Genomic DNA, 17,815 nt, shown 5'->3' on the forward strand with positions numbered 1-17,815 from the left:
GCAGAATTGTAACGGAATACAGATCAGAAGCGCTTAAGTCTTAAAGCTTTTAAAACTGCTGTAATTTGTATTAGCAAATCTGACACACAATGCAAAGTAGTGCTTTTGGACAAATAATTCAACTGCATTTATTTCTAACTAGCACTTTCACTACCTGATATTTGACAAACTTGGAAAAATGCCCTGTGCTAAATGCCATAATCATGGTCACATGTTTAATATACATAGATGAGTTAAAACGATTAAGGCTGTTTATAGCAGACAATATTAAATCATATCCCATTTTGTTACAAAATAATAGTCATATGACATGTGCAGTCACATGCTATGAGGGTAATTAATGATTCTCAGAACAGACTTTACACATTAGTCATTACACAGTTGTCATAAAGAGTCTCTTTGGTCCATTAATGATTGATGTGTTGTTAACAACTGCTGATTGGTGCAGCCTTCAACGAGCCTTTGGCACTACGCGATTGGTCAGCTCTCTATGACTGCTGTGAGTTTGTGCATCACTCTAAACCAGTGTCTGCCAATCCGGTCCTAGGAGACCCACAGTCGGTCCCTGTTTTTGCTCCCTCTGAGCTCCCTGCCGGACAGTCTACATTTTTGCTCCCTCCCAGCAGGGAGCAAAAACGTGGATTGTCTGTGGGTCCCAGGGACCGAATCGGGAAACACTTGCTCTAAACGGCCCAGAGAGAAAAAGATGCTTTAATAGTGGTGCTGGGATAGACAGCTGGCTTTTGAAAAGTGTGGACATGCCCGGTTGAGTGTTTTAAATATTGCCGCAGTTAAAATATAAATATTATGATTATTCATAGTAATGATGCCACGGATATCAGTACCAGTCCAGATGAAGGGATCGCAATGTTAGTGGCAAGGTACTAGTGCTGCTGAAGGACCAGCGGTGACACAGAGACCCCCGGTTAGGTCAGCAGCTGTCGGATCTCGCGGTGGACGTGGCACAGGAAGTCCATGTAGGAAACTCCATGTAGACCCTTGTCCTCCACCAGGTACTGACGGAACAGCATGTCTGACTTTTCCTTGTGCTTCACTATCAGGAGCTGAGAAGATTGAAAAGCAGGACTTGTGTGTGTCTGTTGGGGGCATGTGTGGTACAGATACATACGTGTCTGTCAGTCTGCTGTACCTTCATGGCCTGCGCCCTCTGCTGGCTGATGCGTTCCATGACAGTCCGCAGCTTCTTAGAGAGAGGATTGTCTAGCTCAGGTATTGAAGTCTGGGAAACACAAGGAACAACAAAAGAACGATATCATCACGATTTATATTTCACTCATTTAACGCTGAATTTCTAGCCTAATGTATTAATACGAAAAAGTTTTGAATCTTAATAGGCAGAAAAAGATTTTAAAATATTATTTATAATTTCTCATCTCAATGTCATTTATGGTATGTTTCAATCTGATGATGTTGCATGAGGATGCTAAGCATTCCCTAACAGCCAGGGGGCACTATCTCACCATCTCCGGGCTGACATGCGCAAAGGACGGCACGTTGAAAACGCCTTGGATGAACTCCGGGGGGCAGCTCTGGCCCAGCCACAGGAACATCCGCCGGCCGTCCTCTAGCAGGAAGGCCCCGCTGTCAGAGAGGCGCTCCTCTGAGCAGCGGACAGCAGGGGGCAGTGTGTCGCTCACCACGTCCATGCAGTGCTGCAAGGACAGGGAGGCAGGGGGTGACACGAGGACACCTGCAGGGGCCAGCTTGTCACATCTCCCGGATAAACCGATGCAGCTTAAAGACTCCCTGAAGCTCAGAGGAACGTCGACTCACCACAGGTATGAGCCGGGGGTAGAAAAGGGCCTGCGTCTCCTCCACGCCCATGCCCGTCACCGTGATCCTGTGCAGGGCCCTGTCATCAGTGGACAGTTCCGGACTGGTCACAAGGGCGGCGCTCTTCATCAAGCTATTCATGTACAAGGGGAGTACCTTCATGGCATCCGGGAGGATCAGCTGGAAGGTGGGCAAAGCAGCGAGATTAACAGTAAGCAGTGGTTAACCGAAAGCCACTAGACAATTTCAGAGTTTTAACCTGTGAGTCATGGGTTTGGGGAAAAGCATGCTTACTGGTAAAGTGCAAGCAAACCATTTCTAATTCCTCAGCAAGTGACCAAAAAGCCTTAATCACCTATAAAATTACCCCTAACATGCATGTTTATACCTAGCTTATATTATTTTTCTGCATTTACCCTAAACTCATGTCCTGCATCGGCTGGGACAGGCTTCCGGCTTTTCACAACCCTGAGCCAGATAAGAATGTTTGGATGATTGTCATTAAGTGTCAGTGGTCAAATTTTCTTCTGCGTTACGGATAATTTCCACTTCAAGCTCCCTCTGTTCTCAAGACGGAGGACGGAAGAACTGTGTTCTAATTTCTTATCTGTTTTTCTGTCTTGGATATCTCCTCAGAAGACTTTCAGCTCTGTTTATGATCATGTAATCCAAACTCTCTAAAGGACCGGCATAACGAGCCATTAAAGATATAAAAAAAAACAATTTATAAAGGAATACACAATAATGTCTCAGCAAGCTGTAAGAGCCCTAGTGGATTACAAGATATCAACAATATTAAACCACAAAGGACATCAAAGAGGCAAATACTCATGTGACAGAGAGGCCTCAGTACTCTATATGGAAACAGACACTTTCCCTATTGCAGTACACTGGTTCCTGTCATGCCTCTTCTATTTAAATGGTAAATACTGCTCTATGCATCTTCTAGCAGCGAGTACCTTGAGCTGATCAATTTCAAAGGTGATTTTTTAAATGAATTTGAGGTGAAAATGCATTGTACGTATGACAGAAAGGCAGTTCGTCAGCCCAGATGAGAGGTGGCATTGTGGTCGGCTGAGGCCGACTGTTCCATGCCCAACCTGCAGGGGGCAGCCCCGTCACCCAGCATGCAAACTACACTGACCTGGCTGACTGCAGAAGGACTGGCGCAGTGTTTCCTGTAGCACGCCAGCATGTGGGATGTCTGGTTGACCAGGATCTCACGCACTGCCTTCAGCGGCTGGTTCACCATGGCGCGGTACGCTAGGAGAGCAAGGAGAGCCTCAGTTACCATACCTCAGTTCATTTTTCCCACTGGGTTCCAGTCATGTCAGCCCATTAGGGACTAAACTACGTTTCTCTGCCACAGTTACGCGACCCACTACAGCAGGGGTGCCCAACTTCAGTCCTGGGGGGCCGGAGCCCTGTGTAGCTTAGTTCTTAACCCTGTTCCACCACAAATGATTCAGCTCAAGAGCTGCGTGGTAATTAGCACAAGGAGTTGAATCAGGTGTGTTAAACGAGGGGAAACCCAATAGTGTGCAGGGTTCCGGCCCCCCAGGACTGGAGTTTGATAGCCGAGGATCAGAATTGAGAAACCACCATTCACCAGATGATTTTATCCAAAGTGACATACAACTGGAGTTTAAGTGCCTTACTCAAGGAACCAACAATAAAACCATTCCACATGCCACAGGATTCAAACTGGCAACCTTCTGATCACAGGTACAGCATACTAGCCCGCTGAGCCACAGCAAATTCAACAAGTATCACAGCACAGCGATTACCCGACTTGGCGAAGAAGTTGACGAGGGTGTCCGTCTCGCAGCTCTTGAAGAGCTCGGCCAGCTGGGAGGAGCAGCTGAGCCCCAGGTTGTGGATTCGCAGCCGCCTCTGCCCCCCCACGGATGTGTACAGCAGCGCGCACTACAGCAAGACAGAGAAATCGTTCTTTTCCGGCAGCTAAAACGTGCAGAACTGGCCCGGCGATAGCGAGGGCCGGCGGGGAGCGACACCCCCCCACCTGAATCAAGGCCCCCGTGTCCTCGCTCAGCTTGTCGTCGTGCTTGAACTCCACGGTGACGGCCTTGTGGCAGTCCACACCTGCCATCTCCACGTCGGTGGTGTTGTTCATGTGGATGGCGCCGTAGAAGTCTGTGGCTCTGAAGCCTACGCCACATAAAGAGAAGAAGCAAAAGCTCAGTGGGTTAGGACTTGGTGTATACAATCAGAAGGTTGTTGGTTCAAATCCCAGTATCAGCAGACTGATGTCACCATGGGGCCTCAGGGAAAAGCCCTTAACCCCCAATTAAACACATAAAAAAGGACTAAATAGAAAAATTTGTTTGAGGGCAAAGTGTGTGCTCAGCATGCTAAGCCTCAGTGCCTTTGATCGGAAGGTTGCTGGTTTGAGCCTCAGCACAATAATCACATCTGTGGGCCCTTCAGCAGGACCCTTAACCCCCTTCACTGACAAGCTTGCTCTCACTTACATGTGTGTCATGGAGCGCAAGATGGGGTAGGTGAAGGGAACTTCCCCATGAGGGATCAGTAAAGCGTCATTACTATATTAAATACTATACTCTACTGAATAACCAAAATGCTATTTACCTTTGGAAGACAATAAAATAGGTATAATGTGTAAAATTTCTGAAATATACAGTCTCCCCAAATTTTAAAAAGAAAAATAATTTTGTGATTTACATGTTAAAGTGACTTTTGTAACATTAGTGATGTAACTGAGAACTCAACAGGCTGCATCTGCAGCAGCTGGTCGGGGGGGTGGCTGGACACAAAATCCTGAACATTTGTATCGTGGTTTCAGGCTCAGTTTCAGAGCCGTTACAGCATTATCGCTTAAAAGCATCTGCTGAATAAAGAGTGCTTCTTCTGCTTGAAGTGGAAGCGTCTTATTAACATCCTCAGCAGGATAAAAACTAAAACATCTAAGATGTGTAAAAGCATCTTCTAATTCTCCCTTATCTGTAAATGTCACTACATGGCATGAAAGGCTCATTACCTGTGCTGGTACGGACTCGCATGATGGCGTCGAACCCGACTGGCTTCTCCACATCTCTTCTGAGATCCCTGAGGAAATGTTCCCCGTCAATGTCCACCTACAGCAGAGACTCAAATTTTAGACTTTTCTGCAATAGTCTTGCTTGAAATAGACACTGGAGTGTAGCGACTAATGACACATTGTAGCAGTGCAGCACTTAGTGACACATTGTAACAGTTAATGGCTCATTGTAGCAGTGTAGCAGCTAATGACAGTGTAGCACCTAATGACGCATTGTAGCAGTGTAGCAGCTAATGACACACTGTAGCAGTGTAGCAGCTAATGACACACTGTAGCAGTGTAGCAGCTAATGACACATTGTAGCAACATAGCAGCTAATGACATACTGTAGCAGTGTAGCACCTAATGACACACTGTAGCAGCGTAGCACCTAATGACACACTGTAGCAGTGTAGCAGCTAATGACACATTGTAGCAACATAGCAGCTACAGTATGCATGTAGCACACAGACAGTGTAATGCCCAGCGGCACACCTCAGCACCTGAAAGTTGTTGTACTTGTAGACGGAGCCTCCAGTGTGCATAGATACGCTGCCCACAGTGGCCACGTCCACATACTGGCTGGGGAAGAGGAAGAGGTCCACGCAGCAGCCGCTGGTGACGCAGTCCTTGCACAGCTGCTCGTAGATGCCCTTCTGGGGCTGGAAGAGAGTCTGCTCGGCGAGCACAAAGGTAAACAGGCCGTGAACCTCGAGTCGCACGGGGCCTCTGGCCAGACTCTACACATGGCCAAACCCAGCATCATTTAACCATTAACTACGTGTCACCAGTGCTAAGGGCCGCTTAGCGCTTATCAGGGCGGCTAATGATCGAGACGGGGGGTAAACAAACAGACAGACAGGGATTCCTCCCAATCAGAACTGTAAGTCCTTCAAAATACCATTATAAATAACATATAGGTCATTTAAATAATAGAGATGCAGGGGTGCAGTAGGGGCACGGATACCCTGGCAGAACTTTGGAGGGGCTCTTGAATATGTAAAATTATATGTAGCATGGGGCTGGGGGGGCAAGATGACATTTAGTCAGGGGGCCCATAATTTCTAGTTAAGCCTCTGGGTAGCTGCTTTGTGACGTCAAGAACAGACACACTTCAGTTAACTTAACTAACATAACTAATGTTAAAGTTTAAGTTAGTGTCAGAGGGAGAACAAATTTGATAGCCAGACCTAGGAATTTCAGGGGGGGGTGACAATTAAAGTTGTTAATTAGGATAACGGGGCTGTTGACTGGTGATTCAGGTTGCTAACACCATGCTGTAAGCTTTCCCCCACAGCAGCAGGCGTCATCCTCGCTGAGGGCGCGTACCTTCTCCTTCTCTGTGTTGAACAGCTTCCTGTCGTCGCGGTTCTTCAGTTTCCCAGGAGCCTCGCCGGTCGGCATCGAGGAGTGGAAAACGAAGAGCTTGCCGCTGCACTCCGCTGCCTGCGGGACGGGGAGACCTTGCCGTCACGGAGACGTCGGAAGGCCGCTACCACGCGGTGGGCTGCTGGACAAGATGGCCGACTTACCCTCAGAGCCTCGATGCCCGCCTGGATGACGGGGGCAAAGACCGTCTCGCTTTCGCCGGTGTCAGCAAACATGTCTGGAATCTGGTCTAACAGACTGGGAACACGGGGAGATGCAGAACATGAAAAGGAGCGGAGATAAATCCTGCCTTGCTTACATGCCGGCATTTTATAAAATATAACCTTACTGAAAGCTTCAGACATCCATTATTGTCATTTTTGTCATCTGCATAAATAAAAGAATGAAACGCCATTTCCCCAGACTGAACAGCGCCGTAATCAACAGACAAACAAACAGACAAACAGACAAATAACACAGTAAACAATAATCACAATGCTGGTCAAATATCACAATAACATAAAAAATATAAAATATGTAGCAGCCAATAATGTAGTAACTTAAACTGTTATTACGTTTTTGATTTTGAAATTTTGTTACATTATTGGTAAGTTGTAACATTATTGACATTTATTTCATTAAGGAAAAAATAATAAGCTACTAGCAGTTATTAGATTATTGACAGTTATTACATAATTGGCTGCTACAAAATATAAAATAACAAAAATATATAAAGACGCCATTTCTGTTTCAGTAGGACATGTAGAGGGTTGGCCTTTGCGGTTCGACATACCTATTGATGACAGATCGCGACTCCTGGAAGTTGACGAGGAAGCCGTCAAGCAGGGGCAAGAACATCTCAGCCACGTCTGACACCACCATCATCTGGGGCTGGGCCAGGGTGCTCTTCACGTTGTAGAAGTGGAGGATTTTGTTGTAGGTCACGAAGCCCACCTTGACTGCTGAGCTCTCGGCGCCCTCCTCCCTGGCCGAGACACACACACACACACACACACACACACACACACACACACACACACACAGACACACACACCTTAATATCCTTCTTACTCCGAGTTTATCTTAAGAGCCAAAACGATCATTTCACCTCAATGTTCTTCATAGTCCTTAGCAACATCTCACAACTTTCTCCTCAAGTACTCATGCAAGGAAACAAACGTTTTTTGACATCCAAGAACAAGTGTCCATTCAGCAGCACAGTAATCAATGTTCATGAATCTGAGTAATACAAAGTCATCATCTCACCAGACATTTAGAATACCCATATTCTCCACTACAAGGACTGAAACGATACATGCATGCAAAAATACTGTATCAGTCTGGTGAATAAGACATCACTCTTTAAAGGTACCAGAGCTAACCCACACACCTATGAAGATGAGATAAACAATAATACGGATATTGTTCTTTGCCAGAAGAGGAGCACTAGGAGAAGGCTTGCCAATACGCCCTGGTTTTGAGTCTTTCTGATTTTGATGACAAAACTGTTTAAGTAATAGTCACTAATAGCACATGGCAAGTATAATGATAACTATGCCAACAACAGACAGATATTATGATAGAATTTGTGCAAAAATAGTGCATTAACTGTTAATTATACAAGAAAACAAGTGTTTTGGCTATATCATAATACTTACAATATTCAAATTGATGGCGATATTAATGTTCATGATCGCAATATAATATTTTATTGATATGTTGCCCGGTCCTAACTAAGCGTATCTGAGTACTGAGTATTTGAGTATTCAGTATTGTCAGAGATTTGAGTACTGACAATGAAAGTATCCAGTATTCTCAGAGGTAGAGAATGAATCCTAAGCTCACCTTGGAAGTCTCTCCAGCAGCCCCTTCAGCCCATTACACAGCAGTCGGACCAGGCCACTCTTGATGTTGGAGTAGGACACGTCGATCATAAAGATGAACGCAGGTGGATTTGGGGGCTTCTTGTCCTGAGCGAGAGAAGCATCAGTTAGCACCCCAGAGGCATTCATGTTTATAGCAACATCCATCATGCCTCTCGTAGTCATTTATGAGGCACTTAATAGCAATGGGAATTGAAACTGGTGAGAGACCACATACACTGGTAGCCAGAGATACCGTAAAAATGACCTGTAAAGTTAATTTACTGGATATGTTCAGGGTCACAATCACATACATAACATGTTTAATCAAGGCGATGGGGGTTAAAAGGTTACGGCTGCTTGATTTTTTTATATTGGTGTTCATCATATGAATTGATTCCATAGCGAGTATTTAACATATTGATAAATCTGAAAAATCAGGAAAAAACAAATCTAACTATTCCCAGGGCCTCCCAATTGATACGTGGAAAAATGATGTTACATTACATTCACTTAGCAGCAATTTTATCCAAAGTGATGTACAACTGGGGATTGGGATTAAGGGCCTTTCTGAAGGACCCAACAGTAAATCACTCTGCCGACCACGGGATTTGAACCAGTGACATTCTGATCCTGGGCGCAGCATCTTAACCAGAGATGCAGGATACTAGAAAAAAAAAATCACAATGCAATTTTTGAACTTTTTGCGGTAAATATTGGTGCTGCTGCAAATTGTGCCAACGCAGAGCTGTGCTGACAAATTGCTCGTACTCAACATCATCTCTGCGGAATCAAGAGAAATGTCTTTTTGTGACAAGTTCTTGTTTCTCCTCCATGCCACACTATCTATGAGTGAGTGCAACAGCAAGGATGGAAAGGATTATGAATGGCTCAGAGAGCACATGCAGAGCTCACGCAGAAGTAATTTGGCAGCCCTAGACAAATGCATGTGAATAACATGCGACGTCGATACCGTGCAGATCTATTCCTAACCCACTGAGCCACAGATACCCTACAGATTAGATTTGATGATAAATCAGCAAGAAATGCTCACCAGACTCAGCACAGAAACTCTGAAGGCCACGGCAAGCAATAAGTAAGCATTTACATGAGATGTGTGGCTCAGTGTGGCTCAGCGACCTACACTGAGCCTGGGATTGGAAGGTCATTGTTTTGAGCCCAGGCTCAGCAGAATAGACACAAGTCTATGGGCCCATGTGCTCCCTCAGCACCAGCAGGTGGCTGCCCTTGCACTGTGAGCCCAAGCCTGCTCTTGGTGACTATCTCATGGAGAGCAGAATGGGGTAGGCGGCAAGATAATTTCCCTACAAGGATTAATAAAGTGTCATTCTCCTACGATGACGACCAGGAGAGACACTTTGCTCAGAACATGACCCTGCACTTATCAAAGGCATTATTCAAATGAATGAACACAAACAGGAACCTTGCAGTACTCTGGGGTAGCGATGAACTCATAGGACCCCAGGGACAGCTCCGGCCTCTGGTAGGCGTCCACCCTGCGACCAACGTGATCCAGATGCTGGAAATAAAACGTTGGCACTGCAAAGGCACAGAAGAACAGTTTCAACTGAGGCACCAGCACAGCTGTACATGGGCTTCTAATGGCCGGCTGGAGAGCTGAATTCTATAGAACACACCTCTTGGTCTAAGACGCTGTGTAGATGTGGGGTTTACTCACCTTTCCATTCTTTTGAAAACTTTTGAGAGCTCAGCTTGTGGGAGTTTTACTTACATAAAAAATGTTCTGAGGGCAGAATGAAAAATCATTGGTTAAGAGAGATAACCAATCAGATTGTAGAGGAGGTGAGTCCAAGCAACTAGAGGAGGTGGGACCAACCAATCAGATATCTTTGTCCCATCTCCTCTAGTTGCTTTAACCCATCTCCTCTACAATCTGATTGGTTATCTGAAATAATCATTTTTCATTCTGCCCTCAGAACATTTTTGTGTAAGTAATTCTCCTACGATCCTCAGTTTGAAGATCATAATGTTAAACTCAGACCTATCGTTTTGGTATTCTCTGTAAAGGATTGCGATTTGCCGAAAACATCTGGATGTTAAACAAACCACAGCACGGGGATGTGGAGTTCTTCATGGCAGCTGGTGAGTGCAAGACATCCAGCTGTGCGTGTGAAGGCATGGGTGGTTGGGGGACAACATGTTAGTGTTGGGGGGCAGACTGACCTTCATTGACGCAACTGCAGAAGCCACACTGGTAACGCCGCCCCCCATCTATAAAGTGCATGTAGGGACACATGTAGGCCTTGCAGCGGTTGCAGCGGATGGGTCCGGCCTCGCCGTGGTCCACAGTGTACAGGGGGGTCTGCAGACAGGGAGGGGGAGAGGGGGCGGGGCTTAACTTACTCGGGCATGAACACCAGCAAGGAGAAGCCTGCCATCATTCTGAGAAGGCGTGCCACATCCTCCAGATCAGCTATCGACGCTGAAATCCACTTTTTAAGGATTATTTATTCTTATATTTGTCATTTTAACCCAGTCCTGACTTACCACATTTATATTTAAATTTTTTTGCAGACTGTTTAATCCAGAGCAACATACATAAAATAATAATAATAATAAAAACAAGATCAGCCTGTCCCTGAAGCAGTTAAGGGCCGACACCCTGTGGACCTTAGACCTCTGGAAGTAGAACTGATTGATTTTTCCGTCCTATTACGCAACTGTCAAGCATGAATAATGGACTCTTTACTGGACATTAGTTACACTGCACTGGTTTTAATGTCTTTATCATTTGCAGCAGACAATGTTTTATGTTAAGCAGCTGAAACTCAAACTGTTCAGACGTCCTTTCGAAAAAGGAACATTGTTTGGATTGAGCCTTTGCCGTTTGAATGCCTATGTGTCAATACAGTTTGTATAAAATTGTCAACCCATGTATAGACATTTATAAGAGTGGACTGAGACATGCTGTGGAGATTAGCATGGGTCTCTTATCATCAGCCTGTTTACAAGCACGTCATAAATTACGTGTGCTGAGGCATATCTCTGCTGTGAGCACATCAGTGCGTTTCATCCCTTCATTTACAGTGCATTTAGGGGCTGGGGCGGGCAGGGGACGGGGGGATGGGGGGGCAGGGGATGGGGGAGTTACTTCTACTTTGATTCTGGGTATGTGACAGAAAAACACATCAAACTGCCTGTCTGTCTGTTTTCCTCTTACAGTGTGTGACAGCCCCCCCCCCCCCCCCATTATTGAAAGGTGGAGTTCTAGCACACGAGCGGTAGATTGTAGGTCTGTAGGCAGTACGGGAAGCTGTCAGTTTTACATCATCTCCAGAAGATGTCACAGTTTCGGTTCTGTCTATTCAGAATGCAAATTCTTAATATCAGAAATTCAATTGTAACTAGTTATAATTGTGTTTTAACTAGTTAAGGTAGCAATTTCTGTTATCAGGAATTCAGGTGTTTCTAGTTGAAATGCCAATTGTTGATATCAGAAATAACATTTTAACTAGGAAACAATCCAATTTTATTTTATCGGGAATTCAGCTGTAACTAGTCATAATTGAGTTTTCATTATAGTTAGTTACAATTGAATTCCTGATATAAGAATCTGGAGTTTGAACTAGTTCAAATTCCAACTTCCATCCAATCAAAAACGCCATGTTCGTCCTGGGAACCTGACACCCTCCAGTCCCACGTGTGATTGTGATCCTTTCAGTCTTGGTGACAGAGACCACATGGAAATCCCCAGAACAGACTCCCCAGGGGACATCCCGGACCCCCCCCCACTGTGTTAAGGACAGGGTGTCCACGGTGGGGACTGAGACCCTCGATGCCACACCGACACACGGCAGTCCTACCTCGTTGTTGGGGGTGAGAGCGAGGGGCTTGATGGTGACCGCCAGGGGCACCTGGCACTGCTTGGCGAGGTCGGCGGTGCAGGGGAAGGAGTAGACCGTGGAGCGCATGACTCGCGGGCTGGCGTTGCCTAGAGACAGGCCGAGGGGTGATGTCACCTCACACATTATACTGAGGATGGAGGTATCCAGTCTTAAGGACTACACATACACAATGTATATTAAACAGATCGCATTTCATATTTTACATATACTGACACTCTCGTAAATTACAGGGGGGGTTGTAACCTCCCAATAATCTAAACCAGCCAATACAACCCCCACCCCCCCCAATGATCAACCCAAAGTTATGCCCTTGATGCAAACCTTTTATTTTTCTTATAATAACCCTAACTTGTATAACTACTTATATATTATTCTTTTATACAATATAATAAGTCGTAGCCGTCGATTACCTTGGTCCTGAACCACAAAGTCCGTAGTGACCAGTGGGGGTACCTGGCCCCTGAGGTTGGTGGTGTAGATCTGCCCGCCACGCTTGGCCTGGTCGTCCTCGATCACTTGTGTCTAGATATGAAGAAGGAGAGCTCAGTAATGGTAGCTATGGAGAAGAGAGACCCGCCTTCTGCTGTGGGAATGTGGCACGCTGGTATTTTTGGAGGGTGATTGGAGGGTGGAGACTGAGAGCAGACGGTTACTGCCCTGATGTGGGTGCACTAGATGTATGTGTGTATAGCGTTACAGAGAGGGCTGGTGGAGTAGGTTTTTTTTTAAAAGGATTACATTAATTAACCATTTTAAACTTTAATTACGCACTGTGTGGCTCAGCACGTTAGGACACTCCACTTATGATCAGAAGGCTGTTGGTTCAAATCCCACGGTCGGCAGAGCGATGTTATCGTTAAGCCCCTAAGCAAGGCCCTTAATCCCCAATCGCTCCAGGGACCGTCTGCCCCCGCTTTCTCTATTGTGTGTCACTTTTGCATAAAATCATCTGCTAAATAAATAGAATTTACCGTTTCATTTCTTCCACACATTGAATCTTTGTGGCTACGCATATCCCAGATGCTGAGCACCCCGCAGATGGGTCTCCAGGAGTCGAGGCGGGTACCCACCGTGCTGGGGATGGAGTCGGGGTCCAACTTCTTCTGCGGGGGCCCCGCCATCTGTGCTGCCCCGGGGGGGAAGGCCCCAGGGAAGCCGGGCAGGGAGCCCGCTGGTTGGTCCCCGTATCCACCTGCCAGTGAAAAAGGTCCTGGTCACACTTACTTCCATAGCTCCATGTCACACAGTCAAGCCAAGCTAATCAGCACACAGCAAACCAGAACTGACATAAGACCCTTATGTCCTCTTTTCACATCTCCAGAGGTGTTCTGTAGCTCCCCCTACTGGTGATAAAGGTCATAATCTGCAAAGATGCTGTCAACACTATCCCACAAAGCCTCTGTCGAAGGAATAGTGCTACAGATCTACAGAATATGAGCTGAATGCAATTAAAATTGTTCTTTGCAGCTCTGACTAAGAAGTACTTTTTATTCTCATGAGAATAATGTTCCACAGGATGGGTGCATGTGAGCAGAACTCCACACTCTGCACCTTGCTGATGCAGCAACTCCTGCGGCCCACATGATCCTGGAAGTTGCTGGAGTGTGCCACTGCTGGGAGGGGGCGGGCCTGGGAATGATCCGGGCATGCCCATTGGCGGGACTGTGCCCATGGTGCCCATGGCTGGGCCCATACCCATTGGAGGAGGACATGTGGGAGGGGCCTGTAATGGCTGGACTTGTCCCAACGGTGGTGAAGACATTGTCTGCAGTGCCACAGAACTCATAGGTGGCTGAGTAGCTTGTAGTGCGCCTTGGCCTATAGAAAACGAATCAAGCAGATCACGATGAATGCGTGCTCTTTGTTAGAGCTCTATGGAAGCATTTCAATAGCGCTAATCTAAACTAATCTAATATCTAATTTAAACTAATCTACCATCTAATCTAAACAATTTATAGATTTACTCTTAAGGTCAACATGGTAAGTACCTAAAAATTGAAACTTGAAAAACCTAATGAAAAGCTAAGCCTTTGGAATTTAATCCTTTGGTTAGTGTAACAGTGGACCTCCTTTCAAAACTTTCAAACCAAGGCTTTCAGAATGACGTGCACTGCCAGATCAAAGGTAAATAACGGCGCTGAGTTAAGTCAGGCCACTGGATTTTGGAGATCGCCACTGCAACGGAACCTACCATATCCGCTGATTTGCATGCCACCCATCTGACTGGTCAGCTGCTGTGTGGACGCTGGTGCAGCAGCCAATCTGGGACCAGCGGGGAGAGGGTAGGCAGACGGAGAAGGGACTGAGGTATGAGGGGGGAACCTAGAGGAGCAAAATCCGTGTGGGACAAATCAGATAAGGCGTACGCACTGCAAGCCTTAAACCTCCTCATCAAGGTGGCCTTACCTTTGCTCGCTCGTTCCATTGTGCAGACCATTGGTCATGAACTGGCCAGTCCCTGGAGGTAGGGCCATGCCGGATCCAGGAGATGCAGGCGTCTTGAACATGGCTGTAAAAAAAAATAATAATAATAGTAATAATAATAAAATAAATACTCCCCACATCAGAAAATGAGTAAGGGATTTAAGTGTCTTTTCTCTGTAGTCTTGAGTAAGCATCCAAAAATGAGAATGGAATATACGGCACAGACATGAGGAAACTGAGATCTGCAACGCATTTAAAGCACAATAAACTAAAATGAATAACAGGATCAGGGTCTGAAGAGCCACGACAGCTCCTTACCTGGCGTTGGAGCGGCCCCTTGTGGCGGGACCCCGAAGTGCACGTACTGAGTCTGGGGGTGCGAGGCTCCGTAGGCATTAGAATAGCCAGCTACACCTGGCGGGGCTTGAGAGAAACCAGCCACATAGCCCTGCTGATTCATCGCGCCCGGTCCCGTTCAGGCTCTTCTCATCCCAGACCAAGAACTGGAAACAAAACTCGGCTCATTTCCCCACCCTAACCTTCCTAAGCGGCTTAAAGGGGAATCATTTCAAAATATCACACAAAGTCAGAAAGCCCATATTTGGAGATGATAATTAGGGGTTTACGTCTGTCGGCATCATCTGTTATTATCCAGAATTAATTTCCATAACAAACTCACGTGGAAAACAAGCAGTAGGCTGCAGTGCAGTGTAGAGGTAAACACATGTTTGTCCAATTCTAGAGAAAAATACTAAGAAGTGCATATATACATATTATATCCTCCTGAGACCCGAGGAATAAAGTGTCCTTCAATTTTAGGTTATTTGTCTTTGGAGGAAATAAGACATCTTACAATTTAGATTTTTTCAAATTCATTTTTATTTTTAATTTCACAGCATGTGCTATTTAGTGCACAATAGGAATAAATACGTTTCCTTACATCAGTGAAAAGATAGATGCAAAAATAAAATGTCCACTACAATGGACATAAATGAATGGGTGGGGTCTCAGGAGGATATATAATATATGACACCTTAGTGATCTCAGTTTTAAAAAAAGCACAAAAAGCATCAATTAATTTCACTCATTGTAAACTATTGCCATGACGCATCTCGACTGTACCAGTTCAGAAGCCGTAAGGAGGTTCCCGTATAGAGTCAAGCCAGTATGCAAGAAAGGAATAGGGTACGTTTATTTATTACGGTAATGAGTACAAACAACGCGCCTCCTTCAGCAAAGCTGTACGCGGTGTCACAGAGCAAACGGACATCGGCATTAATGACGTGCAGATCGTACGTTTGCATGTTAGATCAGAACAACTCCGCTAAGAACGGCCACACGGGCTTTTATTTCAAGAAACGGTTTTACAAAGTTTCAGAATCAGCTGCAATATTACTTTTATGATTAGAGCAACACAATTATTCACTTTTTTGCAGTATAACTGGTTTCTTGAGAAGAACTTTGCAGTAGGAGCCATAGGGAGAAAAGCTGCGGATTCTGCCCTGACTGATGGAACTGCAGCAAGACACGCGTCTAATGAGTTATATAACATTATAAAACAGACATAAATGATCCGGCACAGACTATTATTTAAAACGTTTTACTGTCACCTTGCATATCCGGTGTGATAAGACGCGAAAGCGCAAATGATTCTTGTTAAAGTTTCCCCCAAAACTTCCCGGTTTGATGCCACGTCAAAGATAATTATAACATACGGTGGGTAAATCGAAACTAACATTACATTGTTTAATTCCACAGATAAGCACTGTGTAATTAATGACATAAAAATAATAATCTGTGACAGGCAGACAGTATTCCAACGCAAATGAAACAATCCATTGCAACAAAGTTATACGTAGTAAGTGAAAGTATATTTTTAAAAAAGTTCAGTGCCCTGAAGTTTTATTGTGATATAATTTAGAAGGTGCCGGCGAATAGACAGATGTTATTTACCTGATTGAAAGGCTCAGCTGGTTAAGCTGGTCAGGGTTCAGCACAGTACGCACTGTAAATGCGAGCTGAATGCCACGTCAAACTCCAACAGCGGACCGGTGCCTATGTCCACAGTGCAAAGCCCGGCTCGGACTGCGCATGCGCACCACCACAGAAGGGAATTCCGAACACGTCAGCGCCGGGTCGAGTGCCCAGCACGATGATTAGAGTAACATTCATGATTAGAGTAACTTATGATATTGTATAAATATGCTATGGGGGTCAGAGAGTGGGTTGCATATATTACAAACAAACTTAAATCACTGTGTTTAATTATTCGATGTTTTAATAAACACTTTTTTGTTTACAAACAAAATGAAACTTAGGTTATTCGAATTAAAAGGCTCGTGATTAAGTTGCTTAGTAGAAGTATACATGGAACAGTAATCTCCCTGTGTGTCGCTGTGTTACATTAAATAAAAAAGGAATGAAACAGACTAAAAGATCGTCTGCGACATTTCCCAGCCGGCTGCAGGACTCCGAATTCCCTGCATACAGCGCATCTGCATTATAACGTGAGAAGCAAGCAGAAGTCCCATAAATACTACCTCACTAGCAGCGGACCTATGAATTACCTTGTGGCTAGAGATCGCAGGGGAGGGGGGTCCTACCATTGGGCTTCAACCATTTCTGGTGTCTCAGGTAGGACTGTCAGATTCGAAGCTGAGATAGACACCCCACGGGCCACAAATCAGGGAACACTCTGCATGGGATGCCGGGTCATTGCATATTATGGGCGGTTTAGGGTTTCTAATCCACCTAGATATATATTTTTGGACCACGGAAAGAAACCATAATATGAATGAGTGAATGTTACGTTTCTGTAACACACAATTTTAGCCAGGATATCGGGTACCTCCCCTACTCTTTCAAAAGATGCCCAGGAATTGTTCATGACCCAGGACCACAGTTTTACATTTCACTAGAATGACAACACCATTCTTACAGCACAGTGTCCCCCGTCACTGCACTGGGACACTGGGATCCACACAGACCACATGACCAGCTCCCCTGTTGGCCACAGTGTCCCCGTCACTGCGCTGGGGCACTACGATCCACACAGACCACATGACCAGCTCCCCTGTTGGCCACAGTGTCCCTGTCACTGCGATCCGCACAGACCACATGACCAGCTCCCCTGTTGGCCACAGTGTCCCCGTCACTGCGCTGGGGCACTGGGATCCGCACAGACCACATGACCAGCTCCCCTGTTGGCCACAGTGTCCCCGTCACTGCGATCCGCACAGACCACATGACCAGCTCCCCTGTTGGCCACAGTGTCCCCGTCACTGCGATCCGCACAGACCACATGACCAGCTCCCCTGTTGGCCACAGTGTCCCCGTCACTGCGATCCGCACAGACCACATGACCAGCTCCCCTGTTAGCCACACCAAGATCTCTTCCAGCACCAACCCAGCTTTCCTACTTG

General features: G+C 45.7%; 1 protein-coding gene across 1 annotated transcript; it reads right to left on the minus strand.

The window, feature by feature from the left end:
• Positions 1 to 103: 103 nt before the first annotated feature.
• LOC111853158 (protein transport protein Sec24D-like) lies at positions 104 to 16,470 on the minus strand. The gene is made up of 23 exons (XM_072707329.1): positions 16,347 to 16,470; positions 14,712 to 14,896; positions 14,376 to 14,478; positions 14,161 to 14,291; positions 13,521 to 13,787; positions 13,040 to 13,161; positions 12,380 to 12,491; positions 11,928 to 12,055; positions 10,288 to 10,426; positions 9,527 to 9,642; positions 8,066 to 8,190; positions 7,014 to 7,205; positions 6,385 to 6,478; positions 6,182 to 6,298; positions 5,356 to 5,526; positions 4,814 to 4,910; positions 3,818 to 3,963; positions 3,582 to 3,720; positions 2,939 to 3,057; positions 1,795 to 1,974; positions 1,482 to 1,673; positions 1,151 to 1,240; positions 104 to 1,064 (listed from the first exon to the last, which is right to left on the minus strand). Exons 2-23 carry the CDS (start codon positions 14,851 to 14,853, stop codon positions 927 to 929), a joined length of 3,060 nt encoding a protein of 1,019 aa, XP_072563430.1. The 5' UTR covers positions 14,854 to 14,896; positions 16,347 to 16,470; the 3' UTR covers positions 104 to 926.
• Between the last annotated feature and the right edge of the window lie 1,345 nt (positions 16,471 to 17,815).

Source organism: Paramormyrops kingsleyae, chromosome 25 (genome assembly GCF_048594095.1).
Source record: "Paramormyrops kingsleyae isolate MSU_618 chromosome 25, PKINGS_0.4, whole genome shotgun sequence".
NCBI classification, from domain to species: Eukaryota; Metazoa; Chordata; class Actinopteri; order Osteoglossiformes; family Mormyridae; genus Paramormyrops; species Paramormyrops kingsleyae.